Source organism: Anser anser, assembly GCF_964211835.1.
Source record: "Anser anser genome assembly, chromosome: 2".
Taxonomy (NCBI): Eukaryota; Metazoa; Chordata; class Aves; order Anseriformes; family Anatidae; genus Anser; species Anser anser.
Window position 1 is genome coordinate 8,371,382 of NC_139721.1, and position 18,364 is coordinate 8,389,745.

The 18,364-nt window shown below is 41.9% G+C and overlaps 1 protein-coding gene across 2 annotated transcripts in view; it reads right to left on the reverse strand.

Moving 5' to 3' along the window:
- Nucleotides 1-18,364, reverse strand: part of TG (thyroglobulin) — a 165,930-nt gene that overhangs the window by 57,508 nt on the left and 90,058 nt on the right. For both annotated transcript variants that reach the window (XM_083827078.1, XM_083827077.1), the window contains 3 exons: nucleotides 15,831-15,924; nucleotides 11,074-11,233; nucleotides 5,636-5,835 (listed from right to left, as the gene is read on the reverse strand). In XM_083827078.1, coding sequence (XP_083683204.1) covers nucleotides 5,636-5,835; nucleotides 11,074-11,233; nucleotides 15,831-15,924 — 454 coding nt within the window. The remainder of the gene's footprint in view (nucleotides 1-5,635; nucleotides 5,836-11,073; nucleotides 11,234-15,830; nucleotides 15,925-18,364) is intronic.

The window sequence follows — 18,364 nt, forward strand, 5'->3', positions numbered from 1 at the left end:
GTACACAGACTCACAGAATGGTTAAGGTTGGAAAGGACCTGAGGAGGTCATCTGGTCCAAGCCCCTGCTCAAACAGGGCCACCTGGTTGCTCAGAGCAGGTTGCCCAGCTCCGTGTCCAGGTGGCTTCTGAATATCTCCAAGGAGAGAGACTCCACAACCATCTCTGGGCAACCTCTTCCAGTGCTCTGTCACACTCACAGTAAAAAGAGTGCTTCCTGATGTTTAGACAGAACTTCTTGTGTTCTAGTTTGTGCCCGCTGCCTCTTGTCCTGTTACTGGGCATGACTGAAAAGAGCCTGGCTCCATCTTCTTTGCACTATCCATTCAAGTGTTTATAGACATTGATAAGATCTCCCCTGAACCTTCTCTTCTCTAAGCTGAACAGTCCCAACCTTTCTTCATAGCAGAGATGCTCTAGTCCCTTAATCATTTTTGTGGCCTTTCACTGAACTCTCTCCAGTAGCTCCATGTCCCTCTGGTACTGGGGAGCCCTGAAGCAGACACAGCATGCCAACTAGATTAACTAGACTTTTCTGGATAGAGATAAAATAGATTAATTCTGTAATCCTTGGTGTAATAGTGTCTACATACAGCCTAGATATACATCTAGATACATGTCTAGCTGTACATTCACAATTTCTCCACATTTATGTGACATTGTACCAGTGTGAGTCTTAGGATGAAAATGTTTATCTTCTGATTATTTTACAAGTGCCTGCCCAGCAATACAGTAAAGCATACATGTTTATATTAATCACATGCTCTAGGGCATACGGGAGCTCATGTCATAACTGAAAAAGGATTTGTGTGGTAGAGGGTACATGCCATTTGATTACATGATGACCATTTATACAATCACTTTGTACAAGAGAGACTGGGGTGGAGGGGAAGCTGGCAGAGAGCAAGCTGCAGATTACTGGTACAGTACACTTTCCTTTTCAGACTATGGTTTGAGGTATCCTTGAGTAAGGTAGTAGAAAGAATGGACCTTAGCTGGATGAATTTTCCTAGCAGGTAAGCCATCTGCATACTAAGATGTAATTAAATACAAACAGAAGACACCCATAAGTTTTCTCCTTTACTCAATCTAGGAAGGACTAATGTCACCTAGTCTAATCCTGACATACTTTTAGCTTGTTTCTGAAAGCTGCCAGTCATGACATTGCAACTGCAGGCAGATTCCTGGGCTGCTTCTAAGACCCCAGCCGAAGATTAACACAACTATAAAGAACATGATTAAATATGGTACATGGCATGAGAAACTGCTGGATGTAAGTAACATATAACAAGATGAGAAGGTGACAGAAGTTATTTATGAACTGTGCTGTACGGTATCTTTAGATTTCACAGTTGATTATGGAGTTCTGCAAGCTCTGGCTATTTCTCACATGTAACTAAAAATGCATATTGGGGACCTTTCAGGAAGCACAATCTTGCAAGGCCAACAGCACCTAGATGATTCCATATGTCTGATATTTCCTTAAAAAAAAAAACAAACATCAGAAATACTAAACTTGAGTATGGATGTAGCAAAACTGGGACTAATGGAGAAAAAGTAATCAGAAGTGGTTGGTTTCTCTGAGAGGGAATGAGGCTGATAAAATGAAAGAGAGGAGATGGGAAAATGAAGATGAATCATAGAATCATAGAATATCCTGAGTTGGAAGGGACCCACAAGGATTATCAAGTCCAGTTTCTGACTCTGCACAGGACCATCCCAATATCAGAACAGATGTCTGAGAGCGTTGTCCAAATACTTCATGTACTCCTGCAGGCTTGGTGTTGTGACCTGGGGAGCCTGTCCCAGTGCCCGACCAACCTCTGGGTGCAGAACCTTTCCCTGACCCCCAGCCTGACCCTCCCCTGTCCCAGCTCCATGCCGTTCCCTCGGGTCCTGTCGCTGTCCCCAGAGAGCAGAGCTCAGCGCCTGCCCCTCCGCTCCCCTCGTGAGGGAGCTGCAGGCCGCCATGAGGCCTCCCCTCGGCCTGCTCTGCTCTGGGCTGAACAAACCAAGGGACTTCAGTCATTCATCTTACATCTTACCCTCTAGACCCTTCACCATCTTTGTAGACCTCTTTTGGAGACTATCTAACAGTTTTATGTCCTTCTTTTACTGTGGTGCCCAAAGCTGCACACAGTACTTAAGGTGAGGCCACACCAACACAGAGGAGAGTGGGGCAATCACTTCCCTTGACCGACTAGCAATGCTGTGCTTGATGCACCTCAGAATACGGTTGGACCTTCTGGCTGCCAGGGCACAGTGTTGACTCATATTCAACATGCCATTGACAAGAACCCTCCACATCCCTTTCTGCAGGACTGCTCTCCAGCCTTGCGTCCCCCAGTCTGTACGTGTAAGCCAGGGCTGCCCTTTCCCAGGTGCAGAATCTGCCACATGCTTTTGTTAAACCAAAAGTTGGTCCTCCAGCTCAGGTCACCTGGGGTCCCAGAGCCCATCATCATTGTTGAAGACAGAGATGAAGAAGGCATTAGACCTCTCTTCTTTGTCTATGTCCCTGTTTGTGAGGTGACCATCTTCATCAAGAGACAGACCAGTGTTTTCTCTGGTCCTCCTTTTGCTGTTAACATATTTAAAAACAAACACACACCTTTTTATTGTCCCCAACAGTACTGCCCAGCTTCAACTCTAATTGAGCTTTGGCCGCGTAAATTTACTCCCTACAAAGGAGAACAGCAACTCTGGAGTCCTCCCATGTTGCATGACCTTGCTTCCAGTGGCCATACACTTCTTTTTCTGACTAAGCACTAGAAGAAGATCCCAGCTCTGTCAGGCCGACCTTCTGTTCCCACCTGCTTTACTTCCAACATTTTGGAATTGCCTATTCCTGTGCTTTTAGGAGGTGGTACCTAAAAAGTGACTAGCACTGATGGACCCCAATGCCTTCAAAAGCAGTTTCCCAGGGGACCTTACCAGCTTGTTCCCTGAGCAACAGTTGAAAAATATTAACTCTTAGGATCAAGGATATTTAGGGTCTGCGTAAGACAGCGCCAGTAGGACAATAAACCTGCTCTCTCCACCATACACGTCTGACCTGCCTTCATTGTCAGGAGGGACGTGGCATCTTCATTTCCTTGGGTGAGGAAAGCCTGGAAGCTTTCCTCCCTATACCCATTGGGGAACAACTGGAGGTACATGTAATATATGTACCCTCCACAGCCACCTGCAAGAAATGGAGGCAGTCCAGGAGATCCTTTTATCTACCCTTTGCCATTAGAAAGACTTTTTCCTCGTATTGAACGAAAATCTTCCAGCAGGCCCACAATCTTTAGGGCAGGGGAGAAGAGAATGAACTGTTAATTGAAGCCTAGTATTAGGTGGAGCCGAGGAGAATCAGGTGATTTCATCCTATTTTCAGACATGACACATGCTTCCAAATACAAAAGTCCCATAGTAAGTCAACAGCCCTCCCAACAGCTTTTTTTTTTTTAACATAAAAATTGCACTCATATGTAAATCAATTAATCAAAAGATGAAGTCAAAGCATGTTAATATTCTTATATTCTTAATTTCATTTAAAACAAGACCATAATCATTAGACTATTAAAAAAAAATCATACTAATGAAAGATGAGATAATTTATTTAAAAAGAGTCTTCCTGACAGTTTTGCATTGATTTTGTACAATCTATTTTCAGATGAATTCAAAACAAAAACCATTACAGGACAGGTATAGGAAACTCAAAGACCTTTTGCTATTTCAGGGGCATCTCTTCCTGTTGGCAAAGCTTCCTAAGTCACACCTCTCTGAATACTAAGATACAGTTTCGGGGTTTTATTAGGCAAGACAAAGAACCAAAAAGGAGCACAAAATTACCTTCCACAGAAAAACGGTATTGATTCATGGGATTTTCCCTCAGGAAATCTATATCTGTTATATATTCTCAGTTTCATAATTTGTTGTCTGTGTGCATCTCCTTCTCTGCAGTAAAATTAGAATTTTTTGTCATCTTGAAAAAAAAAAACAACAAAAAAAAACAAGACATCCATTTACAGGAGGTCTAGTTGAGAAATCTGAGTAAATTAAAAGTTGCTTTATGCATCATTACACTAAAAAAAGTACATATCTGAGCTGCTGCTGTCATTTTTACTTTTTATTTTATCAGTGTATTTCACAACTAAATCCATCGTGACACTGTGTGGATGAATTCTTAGGAATGCTTTAAAATAAATGGGTAATCCTGCTTTTGCTGAGACAATGGTCTTCACAGTTTCAGAAAGAAAATTGTTTTTGCAGACACTTAATCTATGGAAAGGAATGATATATCTGCCTGCTTGCCACTGTTTTTCACTGTTCAATGTTCAATATCCTGCTGTAGTGAAAGGAGGAGTTCAAAACTTATTTTATAAAAAAATGTAATGTGGAACTCCAGCAATAGTGTTAAGCAAAGAGGTTCTTGCACTTCCCTTTCATCAATTGCTCAACTTGTAAATTCCACTACATCCTGTTACAACCCTTACCAGGACCACATCATAGCCTGTTTTAAGTAAAGGCGTTTTGACTTCAGAGAAAGAGTAGGATGGAACCGTATTCTGAGAGAAAAGGACCCTACTAGCAAATTACCTGCTATGCTAAGAGACAAGTAAAAATCTATGAACTGTGTGAGGAGTTACCTGAGACTGACATTAAATAAATAATAATAATAAATAATAATAAAAAACCCAGCTACTACTGTACTGTAATTTTTAACAATTTCCCTTGTCTCCTCCACTAGAGTGATGTAATTAAAATAATCTTATAGAGACATATAGATGAAAAAGGCAAGATATACTTCCTGGAGCAAAGGCACACTGAAGAGAAATCAAGTAATAAATAGAGACATCATTATTTTCAAGGCAAGATTTTAGCAAATTAGGCTATACGTTTCCTGGACTAAGAATTCTTTTCCTCTGCTCACATTTCCAAGTAAAGACTGCAAGGAGATAGATCATTTTGTCCATGTACAGTTTCTGCCGAATATATAAAAATCTACTGAAGATTAACCCTCAGTTCACAGCACACTACTCTCATTTGAGGCTGTAAAGATCAATGGTAGTATTGAAGCTGATGGAGCTGACCTGAAGTCCTGAAATTTAGCATGGGAAGGGCTGTAAAAGTAGAGAACACTTGGGGTAACTGTGAAAAAGGCCCAAGCCAGCAGCAAACAAACCTGTGGGTGAACAGATTTTTGAGTCTCTAAAACTTGCATTTTCTTTTAAATGAAATTTTGCATCTGTCACAAGATCAGATAAGGACTGGATACTTTAAATATGCGGATGTTTGGCTCATCAGTTCTAGAGTCTAAAAACCGCTGATCAACAACTGTATTTATGGAACAGAAACTACTGTTGTCCCTGTAAGTTATGAAACAAGACTATTTATATAACATAAAAAACCACAGTGACGAAAAAAAGATTCTTAATATGACTAAATCAATCATTGAGTTGCATCTCTTGTACATCCTTGTGAAACACATAGCTCCTGGAGATAGCAATCACAGGTGAGAGGAAAAATAACTAGAGCAATAACAGTTATATTAGTACTGCCAAGGTATGAATGAAATAAAACCAGCACCCTAATTCTACATCATCCTTACTCGTGTAACAACATGCTTTCAAAATGAATTTGAAGCTTACCATCAACAATGCCCTCCTGAAGAGATCCGTATCAGCTGTGTCTGTGAGTAGGTGAATACTGACGATGTCCGCCCCGCTGCGGTCAGCTCCTATAGACACGCGGCTTGCATCTCCTCCAAAGCTAGCAATGTTCTGCTGCACCCACTTCAGAGCTGCCAACTGATCCAAAAGGCCAGCATTTCCACTCGCCTCAGAAGAGCCTGTTGTGGGAAATAAATAAATATGAGCAGAAATTAACCTAAAAACATTTGAATTTTTGGTTAAATGTTACATTTTTAACAGCTCTTTCAGCCATAACTTGATACCAGAATGTAAGAGGCAGAAGTAGTCTCTTCTGTAGTTTAAGTCTGTAGCAGTCTCTTTCAAGGTCACAGATTTATTTTTTTAACAAACAAACAAAAAAAATCAAACCAAAACAAAAAAAGCCCTCCATGCTAGCATACAATGCTCTGGGCCTTGTTCAGTTAAGATACAAATCAGGTATAGATCTGGTGAAAGCAAGAGATGATAGACGCCAGAACTGCAAACCTAAAATCTGAACTCATCTACCAAACCAAAGGTAGTTACCATGCATCCTTATTCATTAAGCCCCTGAAATAATCATCTCTCCAATTTGTAAGCTTCATTTCGATGCCTCATGGAGGAGACATGAATCCAGGCTCAGGCTTAAAATGAATTAAAACCAAACAAAAATCAGTGTTTGCTAAACTCATTTGACTATTTCTCTGAAGAACATCTTATTGCATCTTTCCTATATCTCTTTTGCACCTAGCCTGTCTGACCAATCATTTATGTCACATCATCTTTGATTTCTTTAACCATACTTACAAGTAATATTTCTAATTTATAATATCTCAGTATGTATACTTTGAGATTGACCTATGTCCAACTGATAGAGGTATGAACTATAAGTAATCATATTTTTGTTCCCTTGAAAATAAAAATAATTGTGTATTTTCAATATTTAGCCATCACCACTGAAAAGACTACTTTCTTTTCAAGACCACCCAGTGGTAACCTGATATTTCAATTAATAGAAAACGAATGTTGAAAACATCTAGTTATGCAACCTCCCTAGTCCAGCTGAAGTTTATATCAATAAAAAGCAGAAATAAATAATTCCTACACAGTCTCTAAGAAAGGAAGACAAAATGATTATTCATTCACTATCTACTTCTTTTTAATCCACAATGAACCATTCCTTCTTAATGATTCAAAATTATCCACAACTAAAACTAGAAAAAATCCAAGAGAAGAAATAAAAGTCAGGAATAGAAGCATAACTCAAACTATTTGTTTATTCCATTGCCAAGATCAAATAGCACACTTTTAAGGAGTAAACTCAAACTAGGGAAGGAAAAGTACAGATAGTGGAATGAAAAGCTGACCTTTGGTGGACAGTTAACCCTTTCTTAGGTTAAGAATGATAGAAAGCATATATCCTGTAGAAGATATCTGCACGACTACTGTAATGAATTACTGAGATATCACAGACTAATTTAGAACAGAATACAGAGGAGACCAGATGATTGACATCCTTGCAGATCTTAAAGATACTCATATCGCAATAGCCATCGCTATAATTGTCCTTTCAGTAGGACAGACAAGAAGTGAATAAATGGCCCTGGGAACTACAACCTTCTGCCTATAGCCATAGTTCCAACTGATTAGGCCAAGCCACAGCAGTGCAACAATGGAGGAAATACTTTCCTCGCCTTAGTGCTTAGGGGTTCTTTGAGTTTGTTCTGCCCACAGTGATCAGTTCCCACAGATCTCAGTCCAGCAATGAAGCCACTCTGTGCTGTTAAAAAAAAAGAAATCTCATTTCAAGGGCTTGCTGCAGGCCTCACAAGAAATCCCCAGAGGAAGTGAAATCCATGTAAATGTTTTAGCCATATTTTGCCTTGCTACCAGTATGCTAAACAGCAAGACCAAGGAGGGAAATATAAATAGCTCCTTCTGGTTCTGGAGAAAAAACACAGGTTGTGAAATTACCATGCTGGGGAACTGATGCATGCACTGGCATTCACAGTAGTTAGAGCAAAAGAAATGTCTTTTTACATCTCAAGTGAATCTTTTTCACTCCTTGAGCGATAGCCCTGGATATAAATCTCTTTTTGCAGGAAAATATCACATTCCTGGGACCACAGGAGAATGAAAAGAAACTGGTATTCAGAAGGAAGCAGACAATGTCAAACACATGCATTTCTGTTATTACTGAACTAGAGAAAAACAATAGTGCTAAATTGAAGCAAGAAGGTCCTGTTTTATATGACATCACGGACTCTTTTACAAGAAGTAGACCTAAAAATGTGACCACTTTCTCTATACCCTTGCCATCCAAATCACTGGCAACTCACCTTAGCTTTTGTGGATGCAAAGCTAGAGGTAAAAACACTAGTAAGAATGTGACTAGTAGAATAGTAGAACTATTTGCAGCATTAATGGGTGACAGCAAATTAAATTAAACTCTCAGTATACTTAGAAGAATGAGTGAGTTTTAACTCCCTGCAAAAACCCTGCCCATATGAGACCAAAACCATTACAGAAATAAAAAAAGCAAACAATTCAGCACTTTGGTTGGTTGGACAATGAAATCTATATTGCTTAGAGGACCATAACTTTTGTTTGTAATTTCAGGACCTTCTGACAGCCCTATTCCTAATGTCCCCATAGTCTTAAGGGTGAACTCCTTCCCCCTTGAAAATGACAGCGGAACCTCCAAAGGGCCAGGATTTGCCCAAGACTTTCAGCAAAAATGAAAACATCCTTGGAATATCATTAAGGGTTTGGTTTAAATCTTGAGATTTGACCCAGCTTGATAAACTTCATTGAAAATCCCCAGTGGGTACTAGTCACGTCCAGAGAAGAACTCAGTGACACTCTGTCAGCCTGCAGTGGAGCAAAGAATAAAAATTGCAGTGGGAGCACTGCCTGCTGGAATGGGTATGGCTGAAAATTCACGTTGACTGTGAGCCTGGTACAGATATACCTACCTTGTCTAACCCCACATAGACTAAAGGGGACATGGGGAGGCTGGAGTGTGGCACTGAAAGAATGTTTAGGGCTTCCCACGAATGTGGTGCTTAGCCTGTTCCTTGAAAACATTGTCTTGCTTGCTCCACTTCCCTCGGGACCAACAGGGTTTTCCTAAATGCACACCAAGGATTTCCCATAGGGGAAGAGAACAAAAGACTGCACTTGTTCTTGGCCCCAGATCAACAGTTCAAAGAAGGAGAAGGTTCCTGAATCCTCCTACCCTACACACCGTCCAAAGCTGCTGTAACAAGCCACCTCTGTCTGACGGTTTGCAGCAATGTAAATTCAGTACAACAAATGCTCACGCGCTGACTTTTTGGGACATGAACGAAGATTCCCATGAAAAGGAGGTTAGAAAATTCCTCCTGCTCCCTACTCTATGGACTTCAGTATAAATGCTGCTATGAAATATTCAGCCCAGCTAGCAGTTTCCACTTAGGAAGAAAGCTAGGTGAGATTCACAAGGTTGAAGGAGGTTAGTGAGTAACGCGTGGGCAGCGCTGCGTAATGGAAGCTTGCAAAACATGCATCCACACTTCATTTGGCTCTAGCCAGAATGTAGCCACAGTATCACTTTCATAAGCATCCGCTTTGCGGTGATGAAAACTGTGATTCTTTCCCCAGATACGCCTATTACCGGCTTCATATCTAAATGACAAAGGAGTTTGTAGTTCCAGCTCTCTACTTACTGAATGAAGAACAGGCTTCACTGGGAGTGAGCTTTGAACAAATCTGGACATCACAGAAGGGAAACAATGGCAAATAGTTGCAGCAGTAACCCCATGCAAGGCAGAATTCACCCAGTGTCACCAACAATGAATATTCAAAAGAATTATGCAGCAAGATATGCTGATCTGGTATTTGCAAGCATGGAGAAAATAAACTGCTACAGGTTATAAAGCTACTAAAGTGTCCACTGGAGAGAACAAGGATTGCCCACCAGACAGAGGAAGTCAAACTCCCCTTGCAATTGTTGTGTTTTCCCACTATGGTTCTCTACCTTATATTCCCCTTCCCCAGCCAAAGTTGGAAAATGGTAGAAAGAAAAGCATTCCCTACTTGCTTAAACAAGTATATCTAATAAAACACACACACACACAAAAAAAAAAAAAAAAAAAAAAAAAGGACCAGATATCACCACCAAAAAGGTTTAGGGAAAAGTGAATATGCATTTTCATGTGTATGTACCTCTTTGCACAACACAAAATCCTCTGTACAATGGGAATTTTTATTTTTTTTTAATAGCAATGGGTTTTGGTTTTAGCAGGTAATAGGACAGCAAAATTGTCCTTTACACTGGATTATAGGAAAAGGGATGGAAACATAGAAACTATGGATTTGCAGTCACATCTGGGATGGTAAAAGGGTCTAACAGAATTCACATACAGCAAATCCTTCAGGGGAGATGTCAGGGTGAATTCCTAAATATGAGTATGATGTACCTGGAGCACTGCACTCAGCTCTGGGCCCCCCAGCACAAGAAGGAGATAGATGTATTAGAACGAGTCCAGAAGAGGGGCCATGAAGCACCTCAGGAGGCTGGAGCACCTCTCCTAGGAAAACAGGCTGAGGGAGTTGGGGTTTTTCAGTCTGGAAAAGAGAAGGCTCCAGGCAGACCTTACAGCAGCCTTCCAGTGCCTAAAGGGGGCTACAGGAAAGCTGGGGAGGGACTCTTTGTCAGGAGGTTCAGTGATAGGACAAGGGGGAATGGCTTTAATCTAAAAGAGGGAAAATTTAGATTAGATATAAGGAATAAATTATTTACTCTGAGGGTAGTGAGGCCCTGGCACAGGTTGCCCAGAGAAGCTGTGGGTGCCCCATCCCTGGAGGTGTTCAAGGCCAGGCTGGATGGGGCTTTGGGCAACCTGGTCTGGTGGGAGGTGTCCCTGCCCAGGGCAGAGGGGTTGGAATTGGTTGGGCTTTAAGGTCCCTTCCAGCCCGAACGATTCTGTGATTCTGTGATTCTGTGATAAAGTATTAGCATAATGTCGTGAATGGAAAAGCTGAAAGTCAGAAACCTTGAAAACCATATCCACAGTGACACGCCACTGAAATTAGAGGGAAATGTAATACCTAACCTATTTCTGTGTGTCTCCACAATACCTGGTATCCACAGTTTCATTTGCAAACAGAAGTCTAGCTCGTGCTTTGATATAGATGTTTATTCTTGTCTCTTTGTCCCTTTGTCTCCATCCTCGCTTATTTCTCTTCTGATCAAGTCCCCATAAACTTTTGGCCATTGCCCCCCCCCCCACCCCAATACGGTCAAAGACACAGGTTTCTGAAAAGTCCTAAGTAACTTTTTTTTTTCCTTTTCTTTTTTTTTTTTTGTTTAACAGAAGCATCACAGAATGTAATTTATTCCACAGTTGTGTTTATTATAGAAATCCATGACTTACCCGTACTGAGGAAGCCGAAGACACCAACCCTGTAGCTTGCCGTCACAACAATGATGTTACTGATCGCAGCGAGGTATGAGCCATCTATGGTTGTCTTTCCTGCTTCAGTGTTGCCACTCCCTCCGTTGTGGAAGAACAACAGCACTGACATGTTTTTGACCTGTAGTGATAAACAATCAGGTTGGTAACTCCTTTTGTAGGTGACTGATGAGAACACAATCTTCCCCTTAAAATTATCTTAGCCATTCATAACTCTTTAACAATGAGCGCAATGAGAGGATATTTGGCCGTCTATCTGTAACTCTAAGACTTAACTGTCCACAATGAACTACACACCATTTAAGAGCATCCTGAATGCTATGCCCAGTATAAAGAAGACATAATGGCACAACTGGGTTGTCCCAACAAACTGTTCTACCAGGTTAGCTCAATGCAAACCATCCCTTATTTGGCCACTGAACACTTGGTAGGCTTGTCTTTGATGTAACATGTCTACTTTACAGAAACACTCATGCTAAGTAAAGACAACTGAGAAACTGGAGAAGGAAAAGACCTGTTGGGTAGATCCTCTGTGTGCAGGACCAACTCAACACCTGTGCAGGGCTGATTCCTCCTCTCCAGTCTTCAGCACTCAAACATTCAGCCTAGTCTCAAAAATATCACTTGGCAAGACCCTAGCCTTGTCCCTTCACAGTTCCCCATGGAGACTTTCCCCTCCTAGATATACAGATGGATCCTGCAGGGAGGACTTCGTGCCTGCACTGGAGAGATCCACCTCTCATGAAGCACCGAGGGGTTTCTGCACTGAGAACCCAGCGGGACTGCCGGCATGGGAAGGAGCTATAATGGGCTGCTGCTCCTTGCAGAGTTAGCCAATTTCCCTCAGAAATGGAGGATTTTTCCCAAAGCACCACCACATCTGCGTGCACCCTTCTCATCACATACAGCTGGGCTGCCGCTGCACGACCAGCACAACAGCAGAGCTGCCCAGAAGGCCCCACCAGATTACAGATCCACCAAGATGACACTTAGAAGAAACACCAGTGAAACATCCTAAATTTTACATCCAGCACTTTCAACCCCTATTACCCTCTTTGGAACCATCCCGAAGGAGGCTCCTCTGCTCAGCAGCACCATCATACGCACGTACACACGTCCCGCTTCCTGCTTTGGCAGCTGGTGGTGTTTTTCAAAGAAGGGCTGGTGGCCCCTGCAGCAGCATCAAAGTACATCTGAGGTTTGTTTTTCCCTGCAGCTAGAAGGCACTGAGCTCTGTTGCTGTCATTTTCTGGAAGGAACTTAGCTAAATACAGCAATCCTGTCTGCTCTGGCAAAGGAGGTTTCCAGCAAAAACGCGACTGGCTGTACAGGAAGAGGAGCAGCAGAGAAGAGATGGTTGCAGCCTCCTGCAAAAGTACATGAGACGAGCTGTCCTCAGCTGCCCTTAATTTGTCACAATTCTGTGTGCTGAAATGGCATCCCTACCTCCCCTCACTCGTATATCTGGATAATTATTTTAGAGGCTTCTTATGAACACCATAACATAACGAAGAAACCCCCAGAAATTGCAAGCACTGAAATGTGCTGTTCTCAGGAACTTCTGATTCTGAAGAGAAGTTGCCTAATTCACTGCACCTTGCCACTGGTTCCCATTTCTGCACAGCACACAGCGTGGACAGAAAGTGAGGATGAATGAAAGGGGGAAGCAAAGATGAAAGAACTTGTTTTCACATGGAAATTCATTCTAAAATGCAATCACATCGAGCCACATCAGCAGAGAGTGTGGTAAAACGTGATGTCAAGCCTGCTCTGTCCCCTCAGCTCACCACGGTTAAGCTTGAGTTTGGAAATAGGCATTTCCTGCATGTCCTCATCCTGCATAACACCCTGACCTCCAGCTGCCCTGTAAGGCATATATTACAGTATGCTGGGCAACTTTACTCAATGCTGTACTGAAGAAAAGATAAGAAAGCTGAAAACAAGAGAAAAAAGTTAGAGGGAAAAACAAAGCCTGCTGTAACATGCATGGAGCAATTTAGGGGAAGATGCAGCACACGGGCTGTACCCTGTGCTTGGAAGTAGCATCCCCATTTTTAGTTTGCATGGAGCAATGACAGACCCCTCTCCTACATAAAGGTAAATTTTCATGAAAAATAATTTGAGCTCTAGTCCCAAGGGACTGCAGTGTCAGATCTCATGAATTTGGGCATTTTGGATGAAGGCTTCTTAACATGACTGCCTTCCCATTTCGTTAGCCATTTTAACAGCATAACACAAGTATTTTTATGCTGTAATTGAACTGTGCCTCAGACAATGAGATATTTCATATCTCTCTCTGTATATATTTGGTAGCCTATATATATATATATACACACACACATATTTACTATACATTAGCTGCTGGATAATTTATTTTGAATGCAAGTAGATTTCCTCCAGGTTCTCAACCAAAATTCAAGCAAGCACTGCAATTAAATCTATGAGGTGGATAAGCTATCAAGGCAGAAGAAACCCATGGCCTTAACTAAAGCCTGCTGACTTCTGCTGCAGCTTCTTCACCCACCATCACTTGGTTACTAACTCAGATGGAGCACCACTAGTGGCAGTGCAAGGCTCCAGTGTGACCCATTAGCAGCTGGGCTGAGCAGGGCCACCATGTTCCTCACAGACAGGCCATGGTTGCCACATGGCTACTGCTCAGCACAGCGTTTTGCTTGGTACTTAGCGATGAAATGCAGACAGACGCACTTTGAGGCGTAAAATCTGTGCAAAGACTTCCAGCTGGGACACGGTCAGATGCCTCCTGCTCGCTTAGCTAGCAGGGGATTTCTTCTGGGGAAACCGGCAGCCCTGCTGCAGTCCCGTGCCTGCAAGGGCTTAGGCTACACGTGCTACCCCTCAATGGGGAGAGAGGCTGCAAGTCAGCTCTAAATCTTTAGGCTAAGGCTTTATGACATTCAGAACCATCTTCTCTGTCCTTCTGTAGAACACTTAATGAGCGATAATTAATGCAGGGATCGATATGAACCAGGCAACCTGCAGTGCTTTTAACAGTCTACAATATCACTCTGTAAGGAATTGAGTGCACAAGAGAAGATGCAATAAGGATGGGCATAACATATGAGGTGGACAGGAGAAGGGGAGAGGTTATGGTTTCTCTTCTTATTTAGTGAAGAGTTTCAAGCCTTAATCTTGCATTTGAAGCCTTTGCACACCAAGCTGAAATGCAGCTTTGCTCTAATAGTGTGACAGGTGGTAATGGTTATAGGCGGAAAAAAGTACCTCAGGAGTGCCAGTTTTATTTGGAAGGTTGTGTGGTACACGTAGCTATGGAAGCAAAATGAGGTGATGTTATTCGTCTTCTCCAGGGCTTGACACTTAAAGAGTCCTTTGGTGGCAGGGAGTAGTGCCCAGACTGAGCTCTTGCTCAGGCTCAAAATGCTACTGAATGACCTCCGCATTTGCTGCTCTCCAGGAGATTTTATATTTGATATTTACTAGCAATTTAACTTTCCATGAGCTGAAAATATAAAATTATAGCTCTCCATATGCGAGTTAAAAATGGAGCTCGCCACAAAAAGAAACAGGAAAGTGCCATGCCTTTTGCTCCCAGCTACTTCTGCAAAAACAGAGGTTTTGGTTCTCTCTTAGGCTAGACTTACACATGTGAAACAGTGACTTGACCAGACCTGCTTCTACCTCACAACTGTACAAAAGAGAGAAGGGATTAAGTCCACATTACTGCTAACGAGAACAGAAATGCCTATTTATTCTATCAGATGGTAGAAAATACAGTGCTCTCAAATAAGCTAAGTGGAGATGGCAAACTGCCTGGGACAGTGACCCGATGTTTTCAATAAGCAGTGACTGCACTCGACACAAAATGACAGTCTGGGGCTGCAGGGAGAAAATAGTTGGTCTTGCTAGTGATTAAACGGGTCTGCACTTGACTGCGCTCTGTTGTCAGCTCAGTAGCTAGACCAGTTCTTTCCAGACACACAGTATGACAGACACACACGTTTCTGTCACCTTCCGAAAATGACTGCTACTACAGAAATAAAAACCCCATTCCTGTACTCTGGGCCTACTCTTCAATGGGATTCACATGTTATTCAGTGTCCTTCGTCCCAGTCCTCAGGGATTTGGCCAATCATCTAAGTCTGGCTCTAACTTGAAATTTTATTTTATATCTGTTTAGAATGAGAAATTCAAGCGTTTTCACACGACAATTTCTCATATTGCATCATTAACCCAGTCATCTTTGAAAGATCTGTTTTTATGCTATGTGGGCAGGACACAAATTTAGCATTGCTTGCTACCCTCATTCCTCACCAGAGCCCCCATGGATGCAAGTAGGGAATGGTAAAGATGAGGAGAAAAACCACCTTGTGCTGCCACTCACCCGGTGGTAAGTGTTGGTGTGACGTGTTATTGTCCATGGGACAAACAGCACCATTTCAGGGACATTTCTGTCCCTTCTTTCTCCTCCTTTGCTGCCACTTTCCTCTTGTGTTTTGTTTCCCTTTTTGTCTCTCATTTCTAGCCTTTTAATTTTCTACCCTCCTCATTACCCAACACAGCTAAGTGAAAGCCCATAGGGAATAAGTTTGCACCAGTAAAAACATCAGAGTGTTTAATTTAACTTTGCAGTGCTTTGTGAACATCCCATGAAAAACATTCATTCATGCCAATGAAAAGTGCTCTGAAAAGAGACAATGCTTAGCTACAAAAAAAAATTCAACTCGTCTCCTACTTACTGTGGTGACAGGAACAAAGACATTAAGATATAAGCAGTCTTCACTGACAGAGTATGATGACGCCTCTCCATCCCCTGGCTGCCAGCAAGTTGACCTGCAGACACAGATTGAGAAAATTGCAACAAAAAGTCTTGTACTATTTCTCCACTGCTGCTATTTCATTATATTTTGATGGATTGTTTAAATTCACAAAAAATCTTCAACTTTGTAGATCTAAATCACATTTACAATTATGCCCCCTTACACCTCAGAAAGAAATAGGCAGGTTGGTATACAGATGTACAAATACAAATCAAACAATCAACATCAAAAAAGACGTATTTTTATGACCGTAATCCTTCCCTAGGAATCCAGAACCATTTTTAAAAGATTAGGACTTGACAATAAGCCATCAGAAAACCCACTTTTAATAGCCCATGCTTTAAACTGCAGAAAATTGCCCCCAGAAAGAGAAGTTCTCCTGAGGTAGACTGCACACCGATGTAATCCACTCTTTTGCTCAAATGCTTTTTTTTTTTTTTTTTTCCCTAATGGTCTGTAGCCTACATATGTGAAAATATGGTAAGATTAAAATTTTAAATCATTTTTAAAAATCTGTTTGTCCAGCAATGTTAAAATAGCCTTTCAACAAGAATTCAGCCAGCTGGCCACATGCAGAAAATCATTTTCCAGCCACCATCCATATGATATTCATATGCTGAAGATCACTCCACAGCACGAAGCAAGTGGATGACTTTTGCAGTCTAAATGCAAGCTATTTTGAAGCCAGTTCCATCTCCTTCACAGACGTATTTATATCACATAATGAATCATGTAAAAGTGTCATAAATTATTAGGGAAGGAGCCAACAAGAGGCTATGGAAAAGACAGTAGTATCTCACAGAATTATTTCTAATCGTTATTTTTGATTCCCTTGTAAAATGTCATACTGAAGGTGGAATTTAATAGAAAATTACAAGGAAAAGGACAAGCTTTAGTTTAATTCTACAAAGTCTTCTATAAGGGAGATTCTCAGGAAGGTGATGTCACTCAATGACTCTCACACTGCCATAGAGAAGCACCTATCTCCAACCAAAACTGCTCAAGTCATTTTAGGCAGACGAAATACAAATCCCCAGGTAGGACCCCAGCCAGGATGACCAGTCTTGTGCTATTAATTGCACAGTGTTCCACAGTGCAGCAGAACTCATCACCTGTGCTTTTTTGGCATCTCATCAGGAGTCCCAGCACTTCCAGCTCCCAGGACCAATTCATGCCAGGACTGACTCCGAGGAAAGGCTGCCACCTGCTGAGGCAGGTCCACAGCTTTTCCAACAGCTGCACATTTTTATTTTTTATTTTTTGGAAGTCTTTGATCAGGTCCAGGTTGGTAAACAAATATTTCTCTTTTGTCAGTAATGGCAATATTCTAACATGAATTTCTTGTACAAAAATATTGTGCAACACTGATATACTCAGAAATAAATTTTTCAACACTTTTTATACACATAGATGCTGAAGTACCTCTAATTTCCAAGCTAAGCTCAAATATATATGTTTTTACATCTTAAATAAATAATACAAGAAAATGGCCACGTGTTCCACTGGCCTAAGGAAGCACTAGGAATTTAATGGATAGAAGCAGACTAACCAAGGTCCCTAAACTGCTCCTCACTGCAACACCAGGCATCTTCTTCAGAGAGACCACGTAGGCAGATGAGTCTTACCAAAGTCCTGGCAGACACCACGGTGTGTCTGCATGCACAAAGAGCTGATGGTGCATGTGTTAACATAACCGTGCAGCTGAAGAAACAAAAGGCCATGGTCTCACCAGATCCCTCCAACGTACACAAGGCTGTGTGCCTACTGTGGTTATGCTTTTAACACCCCCACAACTCAGGTGCAACCTGAAGGATGAGACCACCAAAGGGCAAATGCTCTTTCAGCTCCCCACGATAAGGTTGTAGCTCTTTTCACTCAGTCACAGGATTTACTAGAAGCTTCTGGTGACAAGTCCTGAGCAGCGGAGGGACCAAACAGTTTCCATGTCTCTTAAATCTGTAGCCTCATCAGGGTGTGTTTCCACCAAAGCAGGTGGTGGTTTATGTCAGGTCTACAGAGTGCCATCCTCCTAGCTCCCTTGCAAAATCTCTCTCTTTCTTAAGCAACTAAGCTCTTGGCCAGATCTGCTAGCTCAAGCAGCTTGTCACTGACTACATAAGCACGCCTCTTGGTACAGGGATTTGAGCAGGACCGCATGGCCAGCCGTGGCTAGAAGGATAACAGAATCTCAGTAGACCTCAGGTTAGTATTCGCTGTCTTGGAAGCACTCAGGTCACTAAAGCTCAGCTCTCAGCCCTGACTTCTGGAATCCCCTCTAAAAAAATGTCCACCGAATCCTTCCATCTGCTTCTCTCCTTTTCACTGTTTTGCACCTTCAGTCTCCTGTGTCTTGTTTTTTGTTTTTGTTTTTTTTATTATTATTTTTTTCCCTTGCAGCTCTTCACTCTTCAAGCCTGCTAGGGAACAGTCAGCTTTTTAACCGATAGGAATGT